This window comes from Rhododendron vialii, chromosome 13a, assembly GCF_030253575.1.
Source record: "Rhododendron vialii isolate Sample 1 chromosome 13a, ASM3025357v1".
Taxonomy (NCBI): Eukaryota; Viridiplantae; Streptophyta; class Magnoliopsida; order Ericales; family Ericaceae; genus Rhododendron; species Rhododendron vialii.
Genome location: NC_080569.1, coordinates 6,060,452 through 6,078,650, shown reverse-complemented (window position 1 = coordinate 6,078,650; position 18,199 = coordinate 6,060,452). Strand labels below are relative to the sequence as shown.

The 18,199-nt window shown below is 38.6% G+C and overlaps 2 protein-coding genes across 3 annotated transcripts; both read right to left on the bottom strand.

The window, feature by feature from the left end:
* Window positions 1-3,192: 3,192 nt before the first annotated feature.
* On the bottom strand, window positions 3,193-10,740 carry LOC131314885 (cytochrome b561 and DOMON domain-containing protein At3g07570-like). 2 transcript variants are annotated; one of them, XM_058343805.1, is made up of 5 exons: window positions 9,907-10,740; window positions 8,678-9,080; window positions 4,230-4,516; window positions 3,451-3,657; window positions 3,193-3,300 (listed from the first exon to the last, which is right to left on the bottom strand). In XM_058343805.1, exons 1-5 carry the CDS (start codon window positions 10,087-10,089, stop codon window positions 3,277-3,279), a joined length of 1,104 nt encoding a protein of 367 aa, XP_058199788.1. In that variant the 5' UTR covers window positions 10,090-10,740; the 3' UTR covers window positions 3,193-3,276. The 2 variants fall into 2 exon arrangements, with proteins under 2 accessions (XP_058199788.1, XP_058199787.1); XM_058343804.1 differs by having other exon boundaries at window positions 3,193-3,657.
* Window positions 10,741-11,724: 984 nt separating this feature from the next.
* LOC131314884 (cytochrome b561 and DOMON domain-containing protein At3g07570-like) lies at window positions 11,725-17,021 on the bottom strand. The gene is made up of 4 exons (XM_058343803.1): window positions 16,788-17,021; window positions 15,183-15,585; window positions 12,657-12,946; window positions 11,725-12,061 (listed from the first exon to the last, which is right to left on the bottom strand). The coding sequence occupies exons 1-4, from the start codon at window positions 16,968-16,970 to the stop codon at window positions 11,831-11,833; spliced, it is 1,107 nt and encodes a 368-aa protein (XP_058199786.1). The 5' UTR covers window positions 16,971-17,021; the 3' UTR covers window positions 11,725-11,830.
* Between the last annotated feature and the right edge of the window lie 1,178 nt (window positions 17,022-18,199).

Below are 18,199 nucleotides of genomic sequence, written 5' to 3'. Positions count from 1 at the left end.
GCCCGTTACGGGCTCCATCGGACATTTTTTGTTATAATCTGAATCGTTCATTTTGTAAGGCCTGCAGAATAATATATTCACGTAAAAATGATAGGTAAAGTACAAAAATTATTGGGAAATGTTTATTACGCTCCCTTTTTTTTACCATATACACTTCCTTATTTGTCTTTATTTGATATGAATTTACTCAATTGCCTCTTAATGTGTGAAAAGTGAACTCATAAAAGAAAGTAAATTATATCCACCATAGGTGGAAATCTGATGGTTTTCACCACTGCCCATGGACCCTACAAAACTATTTTTGTTAAAATATAAACCACTCATTTTGTAAGGTAAGTAGAGTAGTATATTCATAAAAAAATCAGTTTGATTGGATATCGATAGGCATATCAAAACTTGAATTTTGGTTTACATAATGAATAGTCATAGATTTTGAAGTTAAACTATCCACGTTTGTCCATTTCCTAAATCGAAATTTGATTTTTAATATACCTATTAATGTCTGATCAAGCTTATTTTTTACGTGAATATATGAAGACTACATTTTTGGTACTTCATTAATACCCATCGGTGCTACAATTCCCGACCGGAAAAGGATACCGATCGGTTCCCGACGGCATGCCGGGCCCACTCCGGCCACCAGACTGCCAATCCGAGCAGTCCAAAAATTCTAAAAAAAAAAATGTGTGGGCCATTGCGAAAATCAACAGTATCCGATGTGTGTAGGTGCTCGATTCAACACTCAATATTTTTGTATATATATATAAAATCGGAAGCCGTGATTATCGCATAGGTCCACTTGGTTTTTTTTAAAAATTTTTGGACGGTTCAAATCGACCGTCCGGTGGCCGGAGTGGGCCCGGCGCACGGTTGGGAACCGATCGGTATCCCTTTGGTCGGAAACAGTAGACTTTCTGAGAAATACCAACGAGTCCATCCAACATTCTCTCGAAAAATAAAAAAATGAGAAAATAAATTACAAAATCTCTAGTAAACATGTCACACAAATTCTCCGTTTTGGAGAGGGCCCCAAGCAAAGATACAATTACATCACAATCATTTTCAATAGAAAGAAGTAATAACAACAAAGGCGAAAAGTAAAAACCAGTGGAATGGTATACACGTATTGAATGTGTGCCGTGCAGCCGGCAATAACCGTTGCCTTCAAGGTATTATTTATATAGGATCTGCAAACTAATAAAAGACCATGTCGGGGTTCATGGAATGATTTACGCGTTTCAATGGTAGTATTTTACTGTAATTAAATTCTACCAGTCTTTCATCAAAAAGTCAATCGATCCGTAAATATATATATATATATATATATATATATATACAATTTCCGTCCAGCGTGGAATACCGTCCAGCTCGGCATTTGTGGTTGTGGGTCTTTCTCAGGTCCATAATAATGATTAGAATCATTCACCTTTTAGAGCTCGTCGACAACATCGATCATGTAAAAAATCATGTTGATCGAATACCGTTTGATATGATTTTTAAATGCATTAAGCATAAGATAAATGTGTTAGATGGGTTGCAATCTAGTGTTGTGCATTTTTTTTCCAAGTTTAATTCATTTCAAAATCATATGAAATGGTATCCGATCAACCTGTTTTCTTTTGGAGGCTGATATTCATGACAAGCTCTAAGAGATGAACGGTTCTGATAATTGTTGTAGGCCCGAAAAGGGCCTGCAAATGCCGAACTGAAGCAGACTAGACGGTATTCCACACTCGACAGGAACACACAAGAGAAGAAATTGGGCGATTATAACTCCATAGTATACAGAGCTTTAAAGTTTAAGGTGTGATTGAAGTCTCCTCATTTTCAAGTTGCAAAGGTTGCTTCTAATCCTTAGGAATTCTTTCCTGGCCAATTCTCTAACGGCCTACTCTTCAAGTCCAATGCCATTCAACTACTATAATTTTTTTTCCCTCTCCTATCATGCCCCAATCAACTACTCTAGATTCAATTCTAGATCTGCGATTTGCAGATTACTCTCTCTCCCCCTTACAATACAAACGATTTTGTCAAAATAAGAGTTAAAATGGGTCTCAAACTAATGTAAGAAATTTTGGATCCAACTCAAAAGCTTCCGATAAAAAAAAGAAAAGAAAAGCTTAAATTATTAGGTGAAGAAGTCTAAACGCTTGATTAAATGATCACCCCTTCTATACCAACCAATGTGAGATTGCCGATTGCATTCTTAACATCCCCTCACGTGCAACCTCGTTTGGGGTATATCACGTGTAACCTCTTTTTTAATTTGTCACTGTGCATTCTTTTTGCTGCGTATTGAACTTTCTTAAAATGTTGGCTGAAATAAGCCTGGCTCAGGTATCATGTACAACCATTAGATCCGATCCGTAAATTTTTTTGGATGGGTTACGATACCCATTCCTCAATAGACAGAAAATATAGGAAGAATTTATAAAAATTTGTTTCAATTTGGTCAGATGTCCCCTCCTAGGTAATCAATGCACGATTTGAACTTTCATAATGACAGTGTTCCAAATTGTGAAATGTTGGTTGGTGGACGCTCAAATTGTCCTCGCCGATATTTTTGTACTATCGTTTCTGTGCAGTTTAATATTGGATCAAGTGAGAATCTTAAATCCAGAGGGAGGAGAAGTTCATACCAAATCTAAAGACCGGAAATTTATTGAAATAACCGCTATATAGATTTCGGTACAGAGGATTTGAACTCGGGTGTTTGGCTGTGATCTTGAATGATCAATGCAGTATTTGGATGAATTTTTTAGAATTTTTGAGTTTGATTTTTGGGATAATGAGTGGAGAGAGAAATACGGTAATGATTGGAGATAAAGATAATGAATGAAGAGATAGAGAGAAATGAGAATAATGATTGAAGAATGAAGAGAGAAATGAAAGTAAAAGTAATAATTAAAAATAGGAATAATAAATGTTTTTTGAGTTTGGGAAATACTCGTATTTTTTCAAAAACCAAACCAAACAAAGCAGATTTATCTCTCAAACTTAGACGGTCTCCTCTTCCAAGGTGACTGTACCAAGAGACCTTTGGCTTGACAGCATCAAAGATGCCCTTAGGTATAAGGAAAAATCATGAGCTCAACTCATTCATTCAAGGTGCTAATTTAACTAAAAGAGAGAGAGAGAGAGAGAGAGAGAGAGAGAGAGAGAGAGAGAGAGAGAGAGAGAGAGATTTTCCCATATGCAAAAACGTTCACCAAAACAATAGCGATCAAAATACATGAAGCAACATACAATTATGTGTACATCAAACAACTACACTATCTATTTCCTCATCCACATCCTAACCTCCAAAACAGCAGCAATGATGAGAGAGAGAGAGAGATAGATTTTCACATATGCAAAAAACTTTCACCAAAACAATAGCGATCAAAATACATGAAGCAACATACAATTATGTGTACATCAAACAATCTATTTCCTCATCCACATCCTAACCTCCAAAACAGCAGCAATGATGAACAACCCTACAAGAACAATACCATAACCAACATCCCATCCTCTCCCAGCCAAGCCCAGATGAATTCCATAGAAAACATTCACTACTGCAAAAAATATCATTAGCCTTCCCACATTGTGATGGTACCAGTTCCAGTATTTTCTACGCTTGGAGGCCTTATCAGGCCTAGCCAAAATTGCCATCATCTGTAAGGAATAAGAGCAAACATTGACATCATTATTTTCTTAGTCCTTTCACAGTGTCAAGTGCATAAAAACTTGGAAAAATAATATCCACAACAAACAGTTTAGTCAGTATTGACGTGATAAATCACTTCTCTAATATCTACCATGACTAACAAGTAATTGAGCTATAAGTATCACGCACCAATGAGGGGTTGGTTCAGTGGGTAGGAACTTGGACTTGGTTGGACAAGCCCAGGTTCAAATTCTTATAGCCTCTCATTGAGGCTAAATATACTACTAACACTACCCATGCGTGGTGGGACCTTAGCTTTGGCCCGACGTGGGTGCGGTAGGGTCCCCTACAGATACTGTTGTAGTGTGACGAAGCAATACTCCCTAGCAGAGGTGACGGGATACCGCACTTCAATTCTGTGTACTAAAAATAGTAGAGCATCTTTCAAGGAAAGCAAAAAAGGAATCATTCGGAGATTAGTAAGAATGAAATGTATATTGGCAACTAGAGATGAATTGGACTAAGAATGCAACAAAAATACTTGAGATGAGATTAAAATGATGACAGTTGACATATATACCTGAAGGCACCCTAGTATGAGAATGAAGATGCCAATGCCTTTGTGGTGGCTGACAATGGCACTGAGCTTGTGTTCCAAGACAAAACCACAAGATATACCTGCTAAACCCAAAATAAAACCAAGTGATTGGATTGAGATGTGGGAGTAAAACCAGATTGGATCCCATTCCTTGCAGTGACGAGCGACGATCGCGCCAATCGGCAGTAGGATCCCCCACCCCAACATGTTCAAGATCCCATGGTTCTTTTTCAGGTTTGAGTATGGAGCTTTTACCGTTTGAGTTTGACCTGTTAAGAAAAAAGACAAAAAAATAAGGGAAATCATCAAGAACTTTGTGAAGTCTGCTTTTTTTAAGGGCATATCCACCAATCCTCCCAAACACTTTTTTGCCCTCCAAAAAGGTTTTTTTGGGAGAATGGAGTTGCTCCGACTCATCTTCCAAAACATTTTTTTTTCTCAATTCATTCAAAATTCATCCTTCAAAATTCCCTTTTTGTCTCAATTCCTCCAAATATAGAGTATGAACTATTTTCATCCTCTGACAAGGATGAAAGTACAATCCTCTCAAATGGAGGATGGGTAGAAGCACTATTTCCCTCCAAAATAAAAATTAATGTCAAAAAGGTGTTTTGGAGGGCAAAGTATTTTGGAGGTTAGGCAAAGTTTTCCTAAAAAATCCGCTTTGTTTTTTTTTTTTTAAATTCAATTTTTTTTCCATTTGTTAGTTTAAAAAATCCACTTCGTTGTTTTTTAATTTAATTTTTTTTTCTCATTTGTTAGTTTTGCTCTAAACGTGTGGATTATTGTTTCATCTCCATGAGGGAAATAGGAAAAGTAGAAAATTATGTCCGAAAACCATAATTTTTATAAGAAATCTCCAAAAAAACAGGCCCAAAAAGATGATTGGCCCGAACCAATAACAGACTAAAAGAGAAAGGGAAAATGACGGCCAAAGACGTATTTTGATAATTAATGTGGCCCAGATAAAACCCATGGTAATGGGCTGGGCCAGAGTTGGTCCAAATTTGGGGTGGTCTGAGCTGGGCCCAATATGTTGAGGCAGACTTCTGATGGGCCAGCGGGCCGTTTTACACATGTATTTGCTCAGCCAGCAACTATGATAAGGTAATTAACTTTTGAGGGATTTATTTTTTTGCTAAGCAAACTTTTGAGGGATTTGGTCAGAAAAGAAAAGAATAGAGATTCTCAGCACTATTTAGATAAATGGGTGAGAAATGATGAGGAATGTGCAAGGATGGGATCAGGGGGGGTCTAGTAGCGGCGTCCGCCACGACAAGAATTTTAAAAAATGCAATTATTATATGTAAAAAAAAAATTTATGCCCAACTTATATAGTTTCGCCACCACTAAGTTTTTTTAGTATACATTTCGCCACTGCTAGGGTAAAATCCTGGTTCCGTCCTTGGGAATGTGTATAAATGAAAGGATTATTTTGTTTTTCACCATTTATCAAATAAAACGATGAGATTTGGTGAGCAACTATAACTCTTTCTTTTTTTCTCATAACGATGAGATTTTCTGTAGTTCAAGTTTGGACTCGAGAAGTCTCTGATTAACTTCGAGCCATTAATTATTCAAATGTATGATCCGGATTTTAATCCCTCTCCAAAAAATTTCAACTCCATTTAGAATCTTTTGGGGTGTAGGTGAGACGTTGACTGGAGGTGGAGACATGTTAGGTGGAGGTAACAAGAATGGACAGAGAGTAAGTATCTCTTCATTAATCAATTCACTTTGGTCCCAATAAAAATATAGGCTATATGTACCGACCACGGGGAGGGAAAACGTACCGACGGCCGCCGGCGGGCCGTCTCCGGCCACCGGACGGCCGATCCGAGCCGTTCAAAAATTCTAAAAAATAAAACCGAGGGGGTCAGCGCGGGAATCAAGGGCATCCGAGGTGTTTAGGGTGCTTGATCAAAGCACCCTTTTTTCGTGTATATATGTGTGTGTACATATATACACGAAAAAAGGGTGCTTTGATCAAGCACCCTAAACACCTCGGATGCCCTTGATTCCCGCGTTGACCCCCTCGGTTTTATTTTTTAGAATTTTTGAACGGCTCGGATCGGCCGTCCGGTGGCCGGAGACGGCCCGCCGGCGGCCGTCGGTACGTTTTCTCTCCCCCAATGGTCGGTACTCATAGATTTTTCGAAAAATATATCCAAAAAAACAAACAAAGGCTTAAGCAGTAATTAAAGCCTTCTTCAAACGTCTGCCAGGGGAGTCTATTGTCTTAATCAGTAGAAATAAAATTCAGAAAGTCATCAGTTAGGTTAATGAAAGTTGAAAAACATTTGTTAATTGCCTTCCCTATTCCCAAAAAAAGCTAAAGGCATAATAAGTTTTCTTTTGAAATTTTTTTATACAATCAACCGAAAATATTAAATAGTTCTCATACAAGTTTTCTTTTGAAATTTTTTTACGTCCGCCACTGTTTCTCTTTTAGCTTTTTGGTACTGGGTTGCGAAAATTACAAAACTTAGGGACAATCTTGTCACATTTGACAGTGACGCTACATGTACATATACTTTTGATAACTCAGATTTGTATGAACCGATTACGCACAAGCAATATATACATATATATATATATATATATATATATATAATCGCATATAGTATTACACGAACAATATATAGTTATATATACTTTTGGTAGGACCAAACCAACAGCAGTTGTTAATAAACTTTAGAAAAGTTCAGACCAGCTGAGAGTGAGACATTTCAAAAAGTATTTACATGCGTATGTATGCACACCACGTATTACACTAGAATAAACAAATATAAGACGTAGTATCAAATGTGAATAAAAAGCAAGTTCGAAATCCCACGAAAGCCAAATATTCCACACCTTAGGACTAGTTGAAGTTTGTCTGGTCGTTAACTTCAGGACTCCAGAATTAGTCGATGTGTGCGGCAGTGCGGAAGCTGACCCGGGCATCCGGTTATAAAAAAAATTTGCACCCGAAAAAAGTGACAGCACTCAAATATCTCGAACTTTAGATAAGAGGAGTAAACTCTAAGTCTTGAATCTTAATGAGTGAGCCGACCCCTTAGGCTTAAGGCTTAATTAACCAATCGTGCGTTTAAGGTATCTAAAGCCTGGATTTGTTCAATCGACCTTTTCATTTTCGTCAGAATATTTGCATTTTTGTAATTTATGGTAAAAATTTAAACAAACTTTTGTATTCGATCTTCTGGTTTCTTGTCTTGTTTGGAACACTTTTTGAAAAGATTCCTCCTACCTCCAATCATTTCTCTCTTTATCTCTCTTCACTGATTACCCTACTAATATTTTCAAAAAGTGTTCCAAACACATGTACTTTACAATTTCATCTAGGGTACGATGTTTCCGGTAGCCAACAACCTACGGATCACTTGTTATTGAAAAATGTTAAATTATTCCCACTAATCAATAAGTTGTTGAAAAACTTCAAGGTTGTTGAGAGAGAGAGAGAGAGAGAGAGAGAGAGAGAGTTGAAAATTGTTAAATTGTTTTTGCTGACCAATGAGATGCAAAACTTGTTGATTAATATGAACGACTAGTCAAAATGTGACTAGTCAAAATATAATAAGTCGTAACACAAAATTGTCAATGGAAACATAGTCGAAATTGAAAAAACAAAAATGTCACAAGACATGTATATCCAAACACAAACTCAATCTAAATAGTACCATACTTGAAGTCGTTGGATGCCTATGAATTCTACGGGTCGGATCCTATCAAGTTTCTCCTCGACTAGTTTCGTTCAATTTTTTAATCGGAGCCGTCCAAAAGTCTTTTGAGCGACTCAGATTTGTTTGGGTAAATTTTTATTAAAAAATATTCAAAACACCCGGAACAAATCTAGACCCAGGGCCGGCCCTGAGCTAAGGCGGACAAGGCGGTGGACTTAAGCCCCCGAAATTTGGCCAAAAATTGGGGCCCAAATATGTATACCTATGTATGTAATATATATTTAATTAGTGCTTCCATCGACCAAAGGAGGTAGTTGGCGAAGTGGTAAGTCTAAGTATTGCTACACAGCAGAAGTAAGGTTCGATTCAAGTAAGGTTCGATTCTCAACCAAGCAGCTCGCTACCTTTTTTCATTCTTATGATTTTATTTTCCTTTTGAGGTTATTTTTTTTAAAAGAAAACATAGGACCTATTTTACAAGTTCGACTTAGACCCTAAGAATCTCAGAGTCGGCCCTGTCTGGACCATCCAATTACTTTTTGACAACCCAGATATAAAAAATGGACAAAACTAGTCGGGAAAAACTTGACCGGATCCGATCCCGAATCCGACATGCAAACCCACGTGCATGCATTGAACGAGCTTGTCCGTATTTCAAGGAAATCAGATCTACAAAATCTAAAAACACCAACAAAAATGAAAAATAGAAAACGCAATTGAGTTCTATTCTACTGCGGTCGTACGTACCTGTGAGATAATTCATTGTAGTGGTGACCATATTTTGGTGCTGAGTCAACCGGTACGACGGCGAAGAAGGTAATATCCCGGCGGGTCCGACGGAATAAATCAGCTGGTTCCTCGGCGTGGAGGCGTTCAACTGGAAACCCATGTATATAGTCGAGTCAACAGCTACGATAGAGGTTGAATTCCCGATTATAACGAGGTTCCCTTGGTCCGGTAGCACCTGGGCCGGCGTTTGGCCCCCGAGGTAGTACTGTTTCACACCGCCGACGCCGTCGGAGTCGACCCAACCCACGATCGCGCTCGAACCCACCATGTCGCCGTTGGGGGAAAATCCCATGGCTACGTAACAGTCAATGTTTGGAGCTGAGAGAACGAAGCTCCACACGTTCGGGGATGCTTGTGCATACTGTAAACAAATCATATTTATGCTGCAATTAGGGTGCATTTCCGCTATATTTCTTTTGTTTCAGGCTAATCCCATTAGTCATGTTATTTCGTTAAATGGTATTACCTGTAGTCAATGTATATGAGGAGAATACCCTACCTAAAAATTTGTAAAAATATAGTTTAGCGGAACCACCCATTAGTACTTAGTCAATGGTAAATTGGTAAGGGTCCAAAATTCCTCTCGACTCGGCTTTTTGTACATCACCTGGAGTTAACTTTGATGTATTAATGGTTCATCTTTTAAAGCTCGTTAAGATAATTGCATATTAATAAGCACGCAATTGCAGAATACTTCCGGTGGGCATATTTGTGTTTTGAAATTAAATAACGTTTTAGAAATCAGTATGTTATTTGCTATGAATTTTTACAAACAAGATAAATGATTCCGATCCTCGAGGTGGGCTCAGAAAGAGTTTACAAATGACGCAACAACAAGATCTAGATGAGTAGAAAGCATCCTATTTTTTAATTATGATTCTAATTTTGGAGGTGGAAGTACTCTTGTATTTTCTACTACACGATCTAAAACACCATCGAGATTCAGTGTAGCATTCAAAGTTAACACAAAGAAATTCCAAGATTTCAATTTTGGAGGTGGGAACATAAACATCTAAGTATATTCTACTCATTGCAATGCCGTATTCAACTGTCTCTGAAAAACGAAAACAATGGTTTTCATGCAGCATTTTATAAGCAAATGTACTTGGAGAGAGAGAGAGAGAGAGAGAGAGAGAGAGAGAGAGAGAGAGAGAGAGAGAGAGAGAGAGAGAGAGAGAGAGAGTTACTCTGAGGATGTAATCCTGGGCAGTCCAAACGGCGTCGCAGTTGAGAGAAGAAGTGTCGAATAGGAATTGAGCGCCGTTGACGGCCGTGAGATTGGAGCCACATGAATCTGTCTGTGAATTTGCGTACTCTGGACATGAACCTGAGATGAGGAACAACGCAATGAATATGGAAAATGCCTTCATCTCTCTCTCTCTCTCTCTCTCTCTCTCTCTCTCTCCTCTGTTTCTGTCTCTGTAGATCTCTGTTCTAAAGAAAAGGGTACTCAAGTGGAGGTGGGTGGGGTGATTATCTAGGGAGCAGTTGAGTTGACCCACTTCAATTTTGTATACCCAGTTCAGTTTGTATATATATAAATAAAAATACAAACCAAGAAAGACGTGAACAAAACAGTTGCACGATGGTGGTCGTTGGTTGGTGATCAATAAGGTGAGGCGTGTGGAGTTGGGGTGTTTTTTTTGTGTGTGTGTGTTTGTTTTTTCCGTCTCTGTTTACCGGCTGGATTTCCCCCATCCGGTTTTGTACCATTCCGGGTTTTCCTCGGATCTGATGAGGTCGAGGTGGTGGGTAAATAGTAATTTCTTTGCTTTGTTGGTGTGTCTGTGTGCTTCCGGTCTAGGTTCCCCTAGATCTGAGGCTACGGCAGCGGGAGTATAAGGCCTGGGCTTGGCCCGCGGCCAGTTGCGTTGTTGACAAGTTTTAGCAGAGGGGAGGGTTCAGTCACCGGTTGCCGTGATCGCAGGATCGGATATTTAGCCTTTTATGGATTTCATGCTTTGGTCTGTGTGCTTGGAGCTTGCCGTGTTAGCGGGGGCTTGCCTTGGAGTTGTTCTCCACTGCTTCAGTTGAGGACTCAGACTTATGTATCATTGTTTAGAGCCGGCTGGCGTGCTTATTAGACTGTGGTCCAAAGATGGATTCGTAGCCTCTGCTCGCTTTCTTGTCGGATTTCCATTGGCACATGTTGAAGCCTCTGATAGGGATGTTATTCTGAGGCGACTAAATGTCGGGTCACTTATCCTCACCTACGCCGCCCTCTGGTTAGTCTATTTCGGCAGTAACATGTTGGGAGTTTTGTGTTCGTTTTTAGGGTTTAGGCATTGGTTTTCCTCTTTATGCTTATTGTTTATTCCTTATCTTTGTATTAGATGGAAATCAAGTAGATGTCGTATGACTTTTACCTATGAAATGAATTCCGGATGAAATGCTCAATGGGAATTAACGGCTCACAAAAGGAATTGTTTCATACCACAGAAAAACTTATTTATGGAGCCTTCCGTAAATAAGATTTATGACGCTCAATCTCGCGCGTCCGAAAGTAATACTAAATTGGTGGGTCTGATGAACCTTTTCATGTTTTGTACTCTCATATATATGAACTCAAATAGGAGGAAAAATCCATCACCCAAAAAGAACGAAAGATGCAATATATATATAGACCAACTGGTGACTCTAGAAATAGTAACTACGAAAAGGGACACATTTGTTCGTAAAGTACCGTCCGTCCATAACGAACAAGTGCCAATGAAAAGATGCAACTCCAAATCAAACCAATTTCCATTCACACTTAAAATAAATAATATATCCAAAATATTTTTCCAACAAACCGTGCCACGAGGCCTTTGGTCCCAAGGCATCATGGGTGCTCTTCGAGAAGGAGGTCGGGACTAGAGTTGATCAACACATTTTTCAAGCTGCTAATTTAACTATTCTAACAATATTGACTTTTCCCGAAGAAAAAAAAAATCGTCTCCTCCCTGTCAACTAAAAAAGAAAGTGTTTGTGTATGAGAGAGAGAGAGAGAGAGAGAGAGAGAGAGAGAGAGAGAGAGATTCACATATGCACAAAACGCTCACCAAAAAAATAACGACCAAATACATGGAAGCAACATACATACAACTACGTGTACAGAAAACAACTATCTATCTATTTCCTCATCCACATCCTAATCTCCAAAACAACAGCAATGATAAACAACCCTACAAGAACAATACCATAACCAACATCCCATCCCCTCCCAGCCAAGCCCAGATGAATTCCATAGAAAACATTCCCCACCGCAAAAAGTATCAACAGCCTTCCCGCATTGTGATGGTACCAGTTCCAGTATTTCCTATGCTTTGAGGCCTTATCAGGCCTAGCCAAAACTGCCATCATCTGTAAAGAATAAGACCAAACATCGCCATCATTATTCTTGAATATCGTCTCCTATCTACAAGGGTAAATTCTCATTTCCTAAACAAGAGTAAATTCTTATGAAAGTATTAAGGAATGAGAATTCCTCACAAGATGGCCACAGCAACACTTGACCTAAAGTGCGCGGAGGGGCCGATTTACCATCTGTCATTGGGGAGCTGAAGTAGGATTTGATGACATGTAATTTACCCAGACTCTATTAGGACAAGTTGCATGAATGTTTTCTTCCTATGCCCTTCCCATTGTTTCTACTACTTTACTGCACTATATTTAGTTTCACAGCAACAATTTATCTAAAAATACTACTTCCTATAGATGGTAGTGCAACATTGACATATGCATCAAGTGCCTAGAAAATTTCTTGTAATTGTGCTATATGTTCAATCTCCCATCTCTCACTGCTTTCCGTTTTCCCACAATATAGTTCGACTACATTTCACATTTCTGTTTTCGTAAACGTTTTCACTTATTTTTTTTGGCAACTAGAGATGAATTGTACTAAGAATGCAACAACAATACTCAAGATGAGATCAAACTGATGACAGTTGAGATATACCTGAAGGCACCCTAGTACGAGAATGAAGATGCCAATGCCTTTGTGGTGGCTGACATTGACAGTACTGAGCTTGTGTTCCAAGACAAAACCACAAGATATACCTGCTACCCCCAAGATAAAACCAAGTGATTGGATTGAGACGTGGGAGTAAAACCAGATTGGATCCCATTCCTTGCAGTGACGAGCGACGATCGCGCCAATCGGCAGTAGGATCCCCCACCCCAGCATGTTCAAGATCCCATGGTTCTTTTTCAGATTTGAATATGGAGCTTTTACCGTTTGAGTTTGACCTGTTAAGACATAAATTAAGGTAAATCATCAAGAACTTTATGAAATTTGCCTTTTTAAAGGGCATCTCCACCAATTCTCCAAAACACTTTTTACCCCTCCAAAAAGGTTTTTTTTGGGAGGATGGGGTTGCTCCAACTCATCCTCCAAAACAATCCCTCCTCAATTTATTCAAAATTCATCCTTCAAGATGGACTTCGGATTGGTGTTGCGCACTTTCAAATCGTCGGATGTCTCATCTCGGTTCGACGGCTCGGATCTCATCTCGGCAACCAACGATTGAGAGCTCTTCATAGCCGAGATGCGATCTGAGCCGTCAGATGTACGATCCGACGGTTCGGAGGTGCGCAGTACGGTGCTGCGCATACCACTGCACAATACCGTCCCCCATTCGCTCCGAGATACTTTTTTTTTTGTCTCAATTCTTTCAAATATAGAGTATGAACTATTTTCGTCCTCCGACTACAAAGGATGAAAGTACAACCCTCTCAAATGGAAGATGGGTAGAAACTCTATTTTCCTCCAAAATGGACGAATTAATGTCAAAAAGGTGTTTTTAGGGCTAAAATATATTTTGAAGGATTTCATTGGAGAAAAGAATAGAGAAGAGATTCTCACCACTGTTAAATGGATGAGAAATGGCGAGGAATGTGTAAAAATGAAAGGATTATTTTGTTTCTCACCATTTCTCAAATAAAATAATGAGATTTGGTGAGAAACCATAATCCTTTCTTTTCTCATAAAATCACACAATCCAAAGGGGCTCAAGATAATGGGTTTTTTTTTTTTTTTTTTTACAGGTCTGGATTCTCTATGGAGTCTCCGATTAACTCCGAACCCTTAATTATTCCAATGTATGACCCGGATTTCAGTCTTAATTAACAACCGAAGATAATCCAATATCTTATTTCAAATGTCTCTCTCTCCAAATTTTTTGTCAACTCCATTTAGAATCTTTTGGTGTGTAGGTAAGACGTTGACCGGAAGTGGAGAGATGTTAGCTAGGAGGAGGTAACAAATGGGCATAGAGTATCTCTTCATCAATCAATTCACCATGGTACCAATAAAAAAATAAACCTAGAAAACAAACACAGGCTTAAGCGGCAATTAATAAAGCTTTCTTCAAACATCTGCCTGGGGAGTCTATTGTCGCAATCAGTAGTAATAAAATTCAGAAAGTCATCTGTTAGGTTAATCAAAGTTGAAAAAACAGTTTTTATTGCTTACAAGTTTCGTTTTGCGAAATCTTACGTCTGCCACTGTTTAGCTTTTGGTATCGGATTGCAAGAATTACAAGACAAAGTGAGACAACTTCGTGTACATTTGACAATCACACTACATGTACACATACTGTAATTTTTGAAGACTCAGATTGTCCGAACCAACTTATGCACAAGCAATATGTACGTATATATAATCACATGAAACGATAGTATAGAATTCACCACAAGAGAGAGAGAGAGAGAGAGAGAGAGAGAGAGGAGAGAGAGAGAGAGAGAGAGACGGTAGCTTCCCCTGTTTGCACTCTACGTTTGCCGGCGGACAACTAACATAGATATATGGTTATACTTTTGGTAGGACCAAACAAACATTAGTTGTTAAGAAACCTCGGAAAAGTTGAGACAAATAGGAACGGTTCAATTCACACTAGTAGGTATTATTATATATTCACACTAGTAGGTATTATTATATACTAGAGAGCAACTTGCACTCAAGAAGTCGCAAGTTTGAATTTTACAAAAATCAAACATTCCGAACTTTGGAGCAACAGAAGGTTTGCTCGTTCATTAACTTTCAGGGCTTCGGAATAAGTCGAGATGCACGCAAGCTGAACCGAACATCGGGTTATAATAAAAATGCGGATGCAAATATTTGCGCCCAATTTGTATAGAATAACAGTAAAACAAAGAGCAAGTAAAATGTCGTCAAGCTTTGAGGTAATAATATTGTCAACTGGTTAGTTTACGAATCCAATTTAATAGTGCAGTACCCTGAATTTTTTTAACCGACTCTTTCATTTTAGACAAAATTCTTGCATTTTAAACGATCTTTTGTATTGGATCTTTTGTACGTTACGCGTTTGTCTAAATTGAAAAAAAAAACAATAAAAAAAAAAAACGTTGAGAGACACGTATGTCCAAACGTTGTTTGACTCGATCAAAGTCGTTCAATGCGCGTGAATCTTATGTGCATCGCATGAGAGACCCGGATTTACTCTTTGAAAGAAATCAGATGTACCTGTGACATAATTAATGGTAGTGGCGATCATATTTTGGTGCTTAGTCAACAGGTACAACGGGGAAGAAGGGAGCACTTCGGAGGGCCCGACGGAATAAATCAGCTGGTTCAAAGGCGTGGAGGCGTTCAGCTGGAAACCCATGTATATGGTCGAGCTGACGGACACCATAGAGGTTGAATTCTCGACTATATTAAGGTTCCCTTGGTTCAGCAGCACCTGATCCGACGTTTGGCCGCCGAGGTAGTACTGTTTCACGCCGCTGACGACGCCCGAGTTGACCCAACCCACGATCGCGCTCGAACCCACCATTTCGCCGCTGGGGGAAAACCCCATGGCTACGTAACAGTCTATGTTTGGAGCTGAGAGAACGAAGCTCCACACGTTTGAGGATGCTTGTGCATACTGCATGTAAACAAATCACATTTACACTGCAATTAGGGTGTATTTCTGTTATATTTCTTTTGCATCGGGCTAATGACAATGGCTAAGTTATTTCGCTAAATGATAGTAGTGTATTTTAGTTGATGTATGTCAATATGTGAGGAGAATAATCAGTATAAAACTCCATAAAAATAAAAATAAAGTTTCAAGGTTACGTTTGGAACTTGTGAAAAGGAATGAGAAAATTTTAAAAAAATTCTTACACGTGTTTTGTTCTAGAAAAAGAGAGAGAAAAATTCCATATGCAATTTCAACTTTTCTCTTAATTTTCCTATGACATTCCCTCTCATTTCCCTCTAAATCATCTTCTCCTTCTTTTTCTAAGTTCGAAAAAGAGCCCTATTTGGTTTATATATAATTTAGTAAAAACGCCCCCTGAATTGATAATAATCCAAAATTCCACTCAAAATGGTCTTTTGCCCACCACCTCGAGTTAACTTCGATGTATCAATTGTTTATCTTTTAGAGCTCGCTAAGGTTATGTTAATTGCATATTAATAAGTACGCAATTGCAGAATATTTACCGTGGGCTGCTAAAAGCAGCACAATCTTGCGGGCAAATTTGTGTTACGAAGATTAAATATTTTCTCAAAATCAGTTTAGTCCGATCGAATTGACCGGACCTGATTTGATGTCTTGTGTTATTTGCTACCAACGAATTTTTACAAAAAAATATAAATGATCCTAATCGTTGAAGCGGGCTCGGAAAGAGTCCACAAATGACTCAACAACATGATCTAGATGACCAGAGAACATCCTCTTTTTTTATGATTCTAATCTTGTTGGTGGAACTCTTGTAGTGGTATTCTTTTTTGTTGCTATTCCTGATTTCATGCAGCATTAAGGCTTGTTCGGCTAAAAAAGCCAAAAGCCATTGGCTTTCCCGTCAAAAATAAGCCAAACAAACCCACATAAAAATAAAAATAAGCCAATAAGCAACTTTTTTCGTTTTTATTCAAAAAATATTGGATTTCGATCACAATTTTATACTTTTTAGATTCCTCTCGTCATGAAGAAGCAATAATCTCCAAAAAAATGAGGATAAGCCAAGTGATACGAAATTTTTTTGAATAAAGACAAAAAAATAAGCCACTTTGGCTTATTTGTCCGAACACCATGCATAATATGTACTTGGAGAGAGAGAGAGAGAGAGAGAGAGTTACTCTGAGGATGTAATCTTGAACAGTCCAAACGGCGTCGCAGTTGAGAGAAGAAGTGTCGAATGGGAATTGGGCGCCGTTGACGGCCGCGAGATTAGAGCTACATGAATCTGTTTGTGAATTTGCGTACTGTGGACATAAACTGGAGATGAGGAACAACGCAATGACTATGGAAAATGCCTTCATCTCCACTCTCTCTCTCTCTCTCTCTCTAGATATCTGGTCTAAGAAGTGGAGGTGGGTGGGGTGATTATCTAAGCAGTAGTTACTTATAGGGAGCAGTTGAGTTGACCCAGTTCAATTTTTTATACCAAAATTACAAAATAAAACGTTTAGTTAGAGAGACAGCAAATGAATAATTGAAGGGAATATTATCTGTGACAATGTATGAACAAACGTGTGAAGTGCCTCGTTGCAGCTGGCATGGAGGATGATTTGAATCCAGAGAATTGAGTTAGTCAAAAATAATAGTTGTAAAGCAATGACCTTCAATTGATTTAAGCTCTAAAAGAATGTCAATGGCTCCCTTCTCTTTTATGGAGTACAATTTCCGGCCAAAGCTCATTGTTGTAGTCGTTGTCCACTAGCGGGTTGCATATCGGTAAGGAAAGAATAGAAAACAAATGGATGCAAGAATAAATCGTTTCTCATTGATAATCTTCGTTTTTCCGGTCAAGAGTATGAGACAGTGAAAACAAGTTTACAATTTTCGGCCAAAGCTCGTTGTTGTTGTGGTTGTGGTCAACTCGTGGGTTGTACATCTGTAAGGAAAGAATATAAAACGAATGGAAGCAAGAATAAGTCATTTCTCATTTGATAATCTTCGTTTCTTTGGTCACGGGTGTGAAACGGAGAAAACGAGTTTATGTAGCCGATCCCACCTGATCAGGAACTTAAGATTCACCTTGGATTGGATTGCTTGTTTTTCGTTTCTTCTGTTTCGAAAACAATAAAATATTTCAAAGACACCAATCATCAAGGTAAGGGTCTACAGGTTGACCTGCCTCTCGAACCCAGAAAAAAAAATTGAAGACTGCAAAATAGAAAATGGAAATGAAAACGAAACCTGCATCCACTAGAACCCCCCCTCAGATACTCCTGAGGTGAATGCACAACCAATTTCTCTAGTAGGATTAGATACACTACAAGGAATACCCACCACTACTCAAATTGGGTCCCTTAAAACATCTCATATCTAATCTCTAGGCATACCCACCTCACCTCTGCTCAAATTTACTCAACTGGACTGTGTTTGGACCGAGCTTTACATGTTGGAAATTGATTTTCGAACTCCAAAAGTGCAGATAGTAAATTTTGGAGTGCGAAAATCATTGTCCTCACATATTTTTTTCATCCAAATCAACTATTTAGTTAGTTTTTTTTTTTTGTGCGCCAATATTGTATACATCTGGGGT

Excerpts from the sequence above, each read along its gene's own strand:
- LOC131314885 (XM_058343804.1), bottom strand. The coding sequence starts at position 10,089 with ATGAAGGCATTTTCCATATTCATTGCGTTGTTCCTCATCTCAGGTTCA. Across the intron at positions 9,081-9,906 it reads CCCAGGATTACATCCTCAGA|TATGCACAAGCATCCCCGAA; the intron begins GTAACTCTCTCT and ends ATTTGTTTACAG. Across the intron at positions 3,658-4,229 it reads TCATACTAGGGTGCCTTCAG|ATGATGGCAATTTTGGCTAG; the intron begins GTATATATGTCA and ends TATTCCTTACAG.
- LOC131314884 (XM_058343803.1), bottom strand. The coding sequence starts at position 16,970 with ATGAAGGCATTTTCCATAGTCATTGCGTTGTTCCTCATCTCCAGTTTA. Across the intron at positions 12,947-15,182 it reads TACCATTAATTATGTCACAG|GTCAAACTCAAACGGTAAAA; the intron begins GTACATCTGATT and ends ATGTCTTAACAG. Across the intron at positions 12,062-12,656 it reads TCGTACTAGGGTGCCTTCAG|ATGATGGCAGTTTTGGCTAG; the intron begins GTATATCTCAAC and ends TATTCTTTACAG.